At 38.1% G+C, this 12702-nt stretch overlaps 1 protein-coding gene across 1 annotated transcript in view; it reads left to right on the top strand.

Moving 5' to 3' along the window:
* Positions 1–12702, top strand: part of PGBD5 (piggyBac transposable element derived 5) — a 172575-nt gene that overhangs the window by 101573 nt on the left and 58300 nt on the right. Inside the window, exon 3 of the mRNA XM_036756657.1 lies at positions 12336–12470. Coding sequence (XP_036612552.1) covers positions 12336–12470 — 135 coding nt within the window. The remainder of the gene's footprint in view (positions 1–12335; positions 12471–12702) is intronic.

Genomic DNA, 12702 nt, shown 5'->3' with positions numbered 1-12702 from the left:
CTGGCTTCCTCTAAGAGTCAGCTCAAATCCCTTCTTATAAGAGGCCTTTCCCATCATTGCTCTTCCCCTTCCCCCCAATCTCACTGCTAGGATCTTTCCTCCCATTTATTTTACCATAAGGAGAAAATATCTCCCATTATATTGTATCTATCTTGTATATACATAGTTTTTTGTATATTCTTTCAGCCATTAGAATGTAAGCTCCTTGAGGACAGGGACCAATTTTTGCCTTTCCTTGCATCCTCAATGCTTAGTAGAATGCCTGATACATAGTAAGTACTTGATAACTGACTTTTAAATTCAGTCCCTGCCTTGCAGAGATCTTTTTGGTGTGAGGGTTGGCTTTCAATGTAGACCAGTGTAGACCTAGTGTAGACCAGCTGTTACTGCTATTGGACACCCTACAAAGGCAAAGCAACCAAAGGCTTGGTGAATTGGATTTTTGGTGTGTGTCTTCAGTTGTCACCAAATCAAGGCTAGAAAAGAGAGAGCTCACTCATTCCCCTGCCTCAAGGCAAGACTGGGTGCTTAGGAATCCTAGGAATAAAACTCTTTATTTTCTTCTTACATATATCCAGAGAGTATATGATGTAGAAGCTTTTGGTGATATTTCCCAGTGTTTACACTCAGGAAATTCTTACTGCATTTAAAATCCATTCTTTCTTGTCTTGTCCTAGATGGGAACAAGAAATGTAGGTCACAGTAGAAACTGACATCACCTCAGATCTTTTAGCTTTTCTTTTATAAAGTGTATTTACTGACCAATAAAGTGTTTATTAAGTGCTTACTATAAGCTCTGGGGATATAAAGACAAGAATGAAACAATCCCTACCATGTAGTACAGTTATCCTTTCCACATCTCAACCCTCCCTATTGTGGTTTCAATATATCATAGGTCAGCATAAGAAATTAAATGGGAACTTGGGGGAAAGTTTTGCAGAAGCTGTGGAAGACACATAAAGGCCAGCAGATGACACAGAAAAAGTTTAGAAATTAAGAAATGCATAAAACATATGTATACAATAGTATATTTTATCTTTTAATACTGTAATAATTCAAACTTCTTCTCTGGCATGAAGGGAGGGCCAAAAAAATTTTACATGGATTTTCCAGATTGGGGGGGGCACATCATCATGCCTTTAGCCTCCCCCGTCCCCCATGTGGAAGGAATAACTGTAGTTTACGTTCTACCTGAATTTAAATTATAATTAGAAAATAAACTTTTCTCAGCCTTGTCTAATTTCTCCATTCTCTAATGCTTTGCTTTGAATGATCTGTGATTTCTTTATCAGTGTAGATACTTTGCTCATTAATGCAAATCACTAATTTTTGAGTGATTAGGAGACTTCCTAATCTTTTATGAGTTGCTCTGGCCCCAAAGTTCATTGAGTCATAGCCATTCTCCTGGTAATGAGCCTCTCTGCACTTAGCCAGTCTAGTCCAAGTACATTTCACACATAGACCTATTTCAGCTTGTCTGGATCTGTTAGGACTTGTGTTCTACTGGCAGTGCCTTGGAGCATCAAAGGTCACTTCCCCACCCCATTCAGAACAGGACTTTAGTGCATGTCCATAAAGCTTTCCACTACCTATTAAAGTATACACATCAAAAAAACATCAAAGGATTTCAGCATACTGCTCAGTTAGTTCAAAGGTCTATGAAAGACTAAAGGTTTATCTCACACTCTATTTTTCAAAGTACAACTCAAGTCCCACCTCACCTTCTCCCTTTCTGAATTTCTCTAGCGCTTGTGCCCATGTCACATGGTTTAGCATTTAATTTTATACTCTGCTAACAGCTTTATTTTTATATTTTATTTCCCCTAGTGACATGTAAAGACAATTTTTAACATTCATTTTTTTAAAAAAAATTGAGTTCCAAATTTTCTATCTCCCTCCTTCATCTCCTCCTTCCCAAAAGCAATTTGATATAGGTTATACATGTTCAAATATGCAAACCACATTATCATTTTAGTCATGTTCTAAAAGAAGACACAACCCAAAGGGAAAAAGAAACATGAAGAAAGTAAAAAAAGTGAAAAATAATATGTTTCAATCTGCATTCAGACTCTATCATTTCTTTCTCTGTAGGCAGATACTATTTTTCATCATGAGTCCTTTGGAATTGTCCTGGATCATTGAATTGCTGAGAATAGCTAAATCATTCACCTTTGATCACCATACAGTATTGCTTTCACTGTGTTCAATGTTCTCCTGGTTCTGCTCATTTCACTTTGCATCAATTCATATAAGTCTTTCCAGGTTTTTCTGAAATCTGCTTGCTCATCATTTCTTATAACACAGTAAGGTTCCATTGCAATCATGTACCACAACTTGTTCAACCATTCCCCTCAATTGATAGGAATCCCTTCAATTTCCAATTCTTTGCCACTATCTGCTAATAACTTTAAATCCAGTCTCTATTATTTGTAACTTGAACGATCTCGGGAAAGCCATTTCATCTCTGTGATCTCCATTTTCTCGTTTGTAAAATAATGGGAGGTGAAATTAATGGCCCACAAGTTTGCTTCCAATCTAAATTGTATTGTAGTGATCAGATGTCTATGGCTGAGAGAGATGCACTCTAGATGGCATAGCAATTCCTGATTAGTTCAAGGTTGGTGAGGGAAGAGGGGGGAAAGTGCTTGCTGTATTTCTCTCCCACCCTAGAGTAACTCCAAAGAAATCTCTAAAACAAAGTTTAGGGATGGCTCACATCTAGGCTCTCCTCCTAACAGATCAAGGAAAAGCAAAGACGAGAGACTTGTCCCCTGGGGAGGGCCTAGCCCCAGCTGGTTAACAAGCATATATACCTTGGGGCCTGAGAGTGATGACCTTGCTCAGTCATACTCTTCAGAAACTGCCTTCCCTTCGGAAGTGGAGTCAGACATAATGAGTAAAAGGATGGATCACAGAGTAACTTTGATTATTAAATAATATAGAACGATGTTAATTTTCCCTAGGAAAAAAATGCTGGAAAAAAGTCCCACCAGGGAAGGACCCCAGAAAGATGTGTAACCCTTTCTTCTTGACCCCTGTATAAATCATAGAGCGGACAGCTCCCCCTGATTCAATCACCAGTCATTTTTGGCACACTCTCCCAGTTGTGGGAACTAGTCAGATGTTTCTCTGTCATTTCAATAGAGAACAATGTCCTCAGTAAGAAGGTCACAGGGTCAGCTAGGTTGTGCAGTGAGTTGAGCACTGGCCCTGGAGTCAGGAGTATCTGAGTTCAAATCTGACCTCAGGTACTTGACACATTTACTAGCCATGTGATCTTGGGCAAGTCACTTAACCCCAATTGCCCTGCCTTCCCCCTGCAAAAAAAAAACAAAAAAACAAAGAAGGTCACAGTCACACCACCTTTGTAGTGGTCTTTGCAGAACGCTAGGTAGGAATTTTGGTGCCAGGGACAATTCAGTGGAATAAGGTGAGGGAGATTTCTGAGACACCTTCCCGTGGGGTAAAAGAGAATTGCTCAGGGTCATATAGCCAGTAAGGGGTCAGTGGCAGGCCTTATGGACTCCAAGGCCAGCAATATTGCCTTTTTATCTACTGATATTTGTGAAGATCAGTGATAGGCCTCTGAGGAGAGCAAGGATCAATAAAACACGATCCTTGACCTCATAGAGTTTCCAATAGAAATGTTTTCCTAGTAGTAGCAAATTCAAAACTCCTGACACACAGACTCTTCCAGTAAAGATGCCAATAGTATGTTGGAGGTAAACTAGGAGGGAATGTTGATGAATCTGAATGAAGCATATCAGATAAGAGCACCCTCTGCTTTGCTTTGGTTTCTTCCCATGTGCGCATGTGTGTGTACGCATGTGTGTGTGTTTGTGTGTGTGTTTTGGAGGGGAGGGAAGGGAACATGCATTTATTTATTAAATACCTACTATGTGCCAGGCACTATGCTAAACACTTTATCAATATTCTCTTATGAGGAGTGGGAAAATAATGTTCTGGGAATTTTTTTCTGTGTTTCATCTTTCTTCTTCTATATTTTTGTATGATTTTGAAAAAAATATATACTATGGGAAATGATCTGTTTGACAAGTCAAGTCTATTTAAAGAAAGAAGTGCCAGGTTGTCAAATGTTTCCTCTCCATTCATGCTGTCTATTTCTTTCTTTCTTTCTTTTTTTGAAAAATAGATTTTATTATACCTTTTGTTTTCCCATCACCTACATTTTCCCCTGTCATGTTCCTTCTCCCCATGGTCTCTATTTCTAGTCTATTTCTATCTTGTTTGCAAAATGTTATAGTCTTGCTTTTTAGTCCTGTATTGAATGAGTTAGGTGCCATACCCTCATCTAACAGATGAGAGAATTGAAACAAAGGATGTTAAGGCATCTACCCAAAATCACAGAAATGACTGGCAATTTTTCAATGAGGTTAACATTTCTTAAGCAACCAATATGTGCAAAGTGCTAGAGAGAAAGTGATTTTTTTAAAAAAGATAGTCCACCTTCAAGGAGCGTACGTTCTATGGAGTGGTGGTGGTGGTAGAATATAATATGAAATATGGTTAAATTGAATATTTGTGGTTGCAGAGAGGATTTGGAGGAATATGGTGTAGGATCAAAAAGACTTCATGGAGAAGGTAGAAAATGAGCTGAGCCTTGAAAGGAGATAAGGATTCTGAAAGGCAGTCATCCTCTGAAAAGCAGAAGAGGGAGGGTGTCCTAGTCATGGAGGATTGTGTTATCCATAGGACTGGAAAAGTACCCAGTGTGGAAAGGCATCATGGCATGGTATATAGCTTACCTTGACGTCAGAAGGACATGGGTTCAAGTCCTTCCGCTAGCACATATACACGATACAAAATAGAAAAAGATAAGCTTGTAATAAAGATATAAATAAAGTGCAATTTAAAGTTCAAAGAAGGATCAATTTTTACTTGGTAAGGAGAAGGGGAAAGAAAGTCAAGAAAGAGTTCATAGAGGAAGATACATCTTGAGAGATGAAAACCATTCTGTTTGTTCTTTGCATGTTTTCTGTTGCATATTGCCTCAATTAGACCATAATCTCCTTGAAAAGAGGGAATGTCTTTTGTCTTTCTTTGCATCCCTAGCACCTAGCACAGTGCCTGGTGCACAGTAGGTAGGCACTTGAAAAAATCCTAGTTGACAGACTGAGAAGCGATTAGAGTTTAGAGTTGTTGTTGTTATTTGTCCTTTGTCCTGGAAGAGGACCATGATGTCAGGGAGGTGATGCTGTGACATACAAATGAATTGGATTTAAGTGAGGGAGGTCTGTGCTTCTCCTCTGGAGCCATGTGGATCCAGTGACCAGATACACATCAGGATGACTGGAGATGGCCCCAAATGCAAAAGTTTAGAGTAGAGATAAGCTTAAAACAAAAGAGGCTGAAACCAGAGGACCTTTTATTGTTCTCACACCAGGTGCAGCCTCCAGTGGTGGGTAGGAAGGGGTCCTCAGAGTCAAGAAGGCCTAGGTTCAAGTCTTGTTTGTGACACATACTGGCCCAAGACAGTCACTTAATATCTCAGTGTCTCCAGGCACCTCTAAGATTATGCATTAACGAACCTGCATTGACAGAAGGCATTTCCTTAGTAGGAGTTCCCTATATCAATGAAATCACAGGTCTGGTCCAAATAAAAGTCACGCTACCTCTTTTTCCTTCCCCCAACTAATTGCGAGTTGGCTATATTTACCCTACAACGTATTGGTCTTTCGAATATGGAAAAAAAACCCTTAAGTCTTTTAAGGATGAATTTGGTGGTACGGAGTTTCCTTCGGTTTCTAGGAATAGTCATCTCTAGTTCCTTACTTTTTTGATCCTTCCTAAAAGGCTTCCCTGGAGCCAAGATTAAAGAAGAGAGGTTGTTTTTGTATGTTTCTCCTGCTTTCTTGATTCTCTGACTCTCCTTTATGTGCTTCTGTGGGAGTTCCACTTTAACCAAAAACGAGCAGAATTAAGCCCTGGTTATGATTGCATTGAATAATGCCGAGGATGAACCTTGGCTGGGGTCCTCTCAGTACTGATAATACTTCATTATATAGAGCCCAGTCTAGTAGAAAGCAACACTGGACTAGGAGTGCAGAGATTTGGGGTCCTTTCCAGATCAGCCATTAACTAATAATATGACTGTGGATAAGTTAATTCTCTCCTCCTGGTCTGCAAAATAAAGGGACTAGACTAGATGATCTAAGTCCCTTACAGCTTTAGCATTCTGTAATTCTATTAACTGGCACTCATTTTTATTATGAAAATTTAGAAAACAACATATAGAGTGTTCTCATATGTCCCTAAGTAAATTGTGAGGTCTTTAATGATAGAGCCCTGGTCTTCTCCAGTGTTTGAGCAATTCTCTATCCCTTTGGGTCATACATATGAATAAATTTTCCAAGGCTACAGCTCCTGCAGGAACTATTAATTCCTTTTCTGGCAGTTCCTTTATAAAAATAGCTGAAGAGATGAGAACAGTGTTTAAATATTTTTTCTTTTAATTTCAATTTTTAAAATGTCCTCTGGCTTTCAAATATTGAATCCTTATTATGTATTCTAAGTAATCTGGATGAAATCCAAGGCTGCCCAGTCTATTTCTGGACATTTTTGTTGGGATGTTACCTCCTACGTCGTGACAAAATATGCCTCCCTATAAGTTATATCCATTAGCTCTAGTTCTGCCCTCTGGGTCTATGCAAAATAAATGTAATCCCTTTCCATACAACAGCATTTCAAATATAAAAGTGGGGGGGGGACATGACTTTTTCTCCTCCAAAATTGGAAGTAGGGGAGAGAAGATTCATGTGGGAGAAATTTTTTAAAAAAATTTTAAAAAGTTTCTTGTTTGTTTTTTTCCCATTTCTGACTTACCCCACCCATGTGTGCACTCTGTATATGCAGTAGATCAACAGGGAAAAGTTGTGGATCTGAATCCAGAATGGGAAGAAAGTGATCTTCCTGGCATTCAAAGCTTTAGGAGAATCTGTGGGAACATATTGAACTGTGGCTGCTTTTAGTAATGAGCCATTAAAAATGCATTAAATGATTGTAGAAAGGAAAAATCATTATGGGTCAGAAATTCTTGCTGACTCCCAATCTTTGATGGAACATGGATTAAATATAAATACGTGCCTGATTATATGTTTAATGCAAATGGATTATAAGTACATTTTCTTTTTGAAGATGAGAGTGAATATGTTCATTTAGTGTAGCCTCAGAGGAGGAAGATGATTCATTCCTGTAGAAGGCATAATTGGACAGAGTATGCCTTAGCAGCAAACTACATTGTAATATTTTCTTCTTCAAACTTTTTGCTTGCTCCCAGAACCTGTCATCCCCTACCTCTATCCCTCACCAACCAATGGCTTGCTCTGTGTGCAACTTGTCCGTTTTGCTTGAATGTTTCCAAGTGGGGTTGTAAACGGGTTAGTCAGGAGGGGCCAAAGTGTATGTGAAGGCAGAAGTGAGAGAATCTGGCTGGGAGCTTTCAGGCTGTGCCAGAACTTACTATTCTCTTGTCTTTTGCAAGTATGGACTAAAAAGGTCCTGTCTTAAAAGTTATTTATGTAAAAAAGATTTGTGGTAGGTTAGCTAACTACAAGGGGGCCAATATTATTGATGGGACTGCTCAAAAAATAAAACAAAACTAATGTCACCTAACTTAAATATTTAAAGAATCCTTTATTTAATCATTGTAGGTGTAATATTTGTTTAGGGTTGCAGAATTGTAACTCCCTCTACCTTCAAAATGTTTTACAAATAATTTTACAAATGAGCATCTTAATAAAGAACAAAATAATTACAAAAATATGTTGTGTGCATATAATACGTAATAATTTATACCTGAACTCTATTATTATTAACAAAAATATTTTATATGCAACTACAAATTTCTATTACATAGTATTTTTAAGTACATATTAAATTTAATATAAAAGTAACAAATTGTTGTTCTGTCCTGACCTCATTTGGGGTTTTCTTGGCAGAGATATGGGAGTGGTTTGCCATTTCCTTCTCCAGCTCATTTTACAGTTGAGGAACTGAGGCAGACAGTTAAAGTGGCTTGCCCAGGTTCACAGAGCTAGTCCATGTCTGAGGCCAGATTTGAACTCAGGGAGATGATCTTCCTGACTCCAGGCCTGGAACTTTATCCACTTTACCACCTAGCTGCCCCTGAAAAGAACAAAACTGACTAGTTTATATGCATCTCCTTCAAACATCCTTTTGCTCTCTTCCATGTGTCTTTTAATGTTTCGTGTTTTCTTGCCTTGTGTTTTTCTATCACTATCATTATTCACCAATGCCTTCCTTTCCTCATCTCCTCTCTACATATACATCTCAAATAAATATAGTCGAACAAAACAAATCCTCATGTTGGCTGTGCCCAAAAATGTCTGTCTTATTTTGTGTCTCTGCCTCCACTTGCATAGGCAGTGTTCACAAGTTGTTTTTGGAAAAATGAATCATTTCATGGCCATCCTTCTGGTGGTAAGTCTCTCTGACCCCAGTGAAATTGGTTCACTTGCCTGCACTGGTCCTTATATGGTAAATATCCAGGCTGTTTCTGGTACCCCACTCAATCTCTTTGCTACAATCTGCTAGAGCTTTACTCTGGTACATATACATAGCCTCTGTGATCTCAGAGTCCCCTCCATGCCACAATGAGTCATCAAAGTAGGCCATCAATCAAGAAATGCAATCTTAGATAGCATTAATAGAAATACAGTGCTCAGATGATAAGAAGTAATTCCTATCTATACCCTGTGTGCTCAAAGTAGTGTTCCCATTTCTGGATGCCATGTTTACAGATAGGTACTAGCAACTGGAGCCCTTACAGAGGAGAGTAAGGACATACGGGAACTGGGGGTATTGAGCATAAAATACAAGAACATCTCATACCTTTGCAGAAAAGAAAAAGAGACACAGGCTAGATGACCAGGATGGTATCTAGGGCTCCCAGTCTATGCCATATGAGGAGCAATTGGAAGAAACTGGGAGAGTTGAACTTGGAGTTTTGAAAAAACTCATGGGAAATGAGGTGTTAAGGTATGATCACTGCCTTTAAGTATTTGAAGGGCTGTCACAGGGAAATGGTATTATACTTATTCGATTTGGCCTCAGAGGGCAGACCTAGGAATGATAGGTGGAAGTTATAAAGAAGCAAATATATGTTTGGAGTCAGGGAAAACTTGCTAACAATCAAGTCAGAATTATCCAACTATCCAAACAATTGAGTTAGTAGATCTGTCCAAAAATGGAATGATCTACTGAGACCAGTATGTTTCCCCTTGTTAGTATCTTCAAGCAGAAGCTAGATGACTACCTATCAGGTAAAGACAAAGGGGAGAGAGTATTGGAACTGAAGTCAGGAAGACCTGAATTAAAATCTAACCTCAGATATTTGTTAGCTATGTGACCCTGAACAAGTCACTTAACCTCTGGTTGCCTTAGATGAAGACATCTGCAAAATAGGGATAATAATAGAGCACCTGCTTTCCAGGATTGTTTTTAGGAAAAAATGAGATATTTGTTTTGTTTTTTCCATATCTCAGTTTCTTTTATTCAACATCATATATATTACATTTCCTATACTTTATATATGGTAATGACTAGTTTTCTATCTCCATTTACTCATCCATTTTAAAAATATTCTTTTTTATATTGAATTCAAATTCTCTCCATCCTTCATGGTCCACTTCAGGCAAGCAATATGATATCATTATATATGTGGTCATGCCAAAAGTATTTCCATATTAGTCATGTAGGGGGTGGGAAAGCAAGAATGATAAAGTGAAAGAAAATATCCTTCACGTATTTTCAGAGTTCATTCATTCAAAGTTCATCACTTCTTTCTCTGGAGGTGGATAGCATATTTCATCATGAATCCTTTGGAATTGTCATGAATCATTGTATTGATCAAAGTAGCTAAGTTCTCCAAAGTTGATTATTGTTACAGTATCGCTATTACTGTATGCAATGTTATCTTTGTTCTTCTCACTTAACTTTGCACGAGTTCATCTAAGTCTTCCCAGGTTTTTCTGAAACCATCCTGCTGGTCATTTCTTACAGGACAATAATATTCCAGAAAATGAAATAGTATATGCTTTTAAAAGAAATAGCATATGATTTTAAAAGAAATAGCCTTATAAACCATATAGTATTATATAATTTTAACTATTAGTTTTATGTTATATTAGGAATTCTTTTTTGAGTAAGAGCTCGACTAGAGGTCCCCAAGATTTCTTCCCAACTCTAATACTCTGATTCTGTGAAGATTTGAGGAAAACTTGACAGTTGCCTTCATGTATGTGGTATGGCCTAATCATAAGGGATTAAATTGATTGTATTCAACTCTAGAGGGCAGAGCTAGATTGAAATTACAGGGAAATAGATAAGAGCTCAACCTAAGAAAGGACTTTCTAAGAATTAGGGCTTTCCAACAATAGAAGAGACTATCTTAGGAGCTCATCAAACCCACAAAAACGGAGTATAATCCTTCAGGAGGAAAATGGATATTTAATGAAATAGGAGGCTTTCAAGCAATCCTGATGAAAAGACCACAGCTGAATAGAAAATTTGACTTTCAAGTACAAGACTGAAGAGAAGCACAAAAAGGTTAATAGGAAACAGAAATCATAAGGGATTCAATATGGTTTAATTGTTTACATTCCTATATGGGAAGGTGCTACTTGTAACTCCTAAGAACTTTATCATTATTAGGGTGGTTAGAAGCCATATATGTGGACAGAAGGCTTGGATGTGGGTTGATTATGATGGGATAATATCTAAAAAGGGCGAGAAGAAGGGATGAACAAGGAGAAGGGGGAAGGGAAAGAGTTTTTACAGGGGAGAGAAAGCTGGAGGGCTGGCCAACAATACTTGACCTTTACTCTCATTGGAATTGGCTTAAAGAAGGAATACCATACATGCTCAGTTGAGTATAGAAATCTGTCTTACTCTACAGGGAAGTAGTAGGAGAAGAGATGGGGCTGATAGAAGGGAGGGTAGATGGGGGAAAGTAGTGGTTAGAAGCAAAGCACTTTTGAGGGGGGAAAGGGTAAAAGGAGAGAAAGAAAAGGATAAATGGGAAAAATAGGATGGAAGGAAATATACAGTAACCATAACTGTGGGAACATTTTTACAGCAAGTTTCTTTGATGAAGGCCTTGTTTTGCAGATATATAGAGAAATGAATCAAATTTATGAGAATACAAGTCATTCCCCAATACAAGTCATCCAATTGATAAATGATCAAAGGATATGAAGAGGTGATTGTCAAAGATATAGAAGTTATCTATGGTTATATAAAATATTCTAAATCAGTATTGATTAGAGAAATGTCAACTGAAACAACTTTGAGGTACTTCTTCAACCTATCAGATTGGCTAATTTAACAGAAAGGGAAAATGACAAATGTTGGAAAGGATGTGGGAAAATTGGGACATTAATGCACTGTTAGTGGAGTGGTGAAGTGATCCAACCTTTCTGGAGAGCAATTTGGAACTATGCCCGGAGGGCTAGGCATACCTTTGACCTAGCAATACCACTAATAGGTCTGTATTCCAAAGAGATTAAAAAAAGGAAAAGGACTTATATGTACAAAAATATTTATAGTAGCTCTTTTTGTAATGGCAAAGAATTGGAAATTGAGAGAATGTCCATCAATTGGTGAATGGCTGAACAAATTGTGGTATATGATTGTGATAGAGTGCTATTGTGCTATAAGAAATGATGAGCAGATGAATTTCAGAAAAACCTGGACTTACATGAACTGATACAAAGTGAAGTGAGCAGAACCAGGAGAAGAGTATACATAGTAACAGTAATATCATATAATGATTAGCTATGAATGACTTAGATATTCTCAGAAATGCAATGATCCAAGGCAATTCCAAAGGATTTATGATGAAAAAATACTATCCACTTCCAGAGAAAGAACTTATGGAGTCTGAATGCAGATCAAAGTCAACTTTTTTTTTAAACTTTCTTTTTCTTGTTTTTTTCTTCTTTTTGGGGGGGGGGTGATGGGGGTCTGTGTTTTCTTTCACAACATGACTAATGTGGAAATATATTTTGCATGACTGCACGTGAATAAACTATATCAGATTGCCTTCTCAATGAAGGTGAGGGGGAGAAGGGATGGAGAGAACTGGGAACTCAAAATTTTAAAAAATGAATGTTAAAAATTGTTTTTACATTAATTGGGGAAAATAAAATACAAGGGAAAAAAGATAGTCAAGTGCATTTAAGTAGAAGTATTCATGTCAGGGAGGCTGTGGTGGAGATTGTTGTGTTGAGTGGGATGTTTCCAGAGATCTCTTTACTATTTAAGACTCTATGATTCCTCTTTCATCATGTTGGCAGGTGCTACATGAACCCCTGATTGATGAGGACCCAGTGTTCATCGCTACATGCACAGAGCGAGAGCTGCGCAAGAGAAAAAAGAGGAAATTTAGTCTTTGGGTCAGGCAGTGTTCCTCCACAGGCTTCATCAGTCAGGTGAGCATGGGTAGATTGACCAGATGGGAGGGAGAGAATGAAAGGCTGGCTTAATTTTCTTACTTTCACATGGCTTTCCTATTTCTACTCTTGGTCTTGCCTTTACTAAGCCTTTGGCTGGAGCTCAGTGAAACAGTTGGTCAGGCCAGTACTGTCCTTTCATTATTGAGGTGGATGGCTTGGTTAAAGATAAAGAATTCTAGCTGGTCTGCTGTCCAGCCTGCCACCATCA

Source organism: Trichosurus vulpecula, chromosome 4 (genome assembly GCF_011100635.1).
Source record: "Trichosurus vulpecula isolate mTriVul1 chromosome 4, mTriVul1.pri, whole genome shotgun sequence".
Taxonomy (NCBI): domain Eukaryota; kingdom Metazoa; phylum Chordata; class Mammalia; order Diprotodontia; family Phalangeridae; genus Trichosurus; species Trichosurus vulpecula.
The sequence above is the reverse complement of the archived record's forward strand: the minus strand, read 5'-3'. Positions and strand labels throughout refer to the sequence as shown.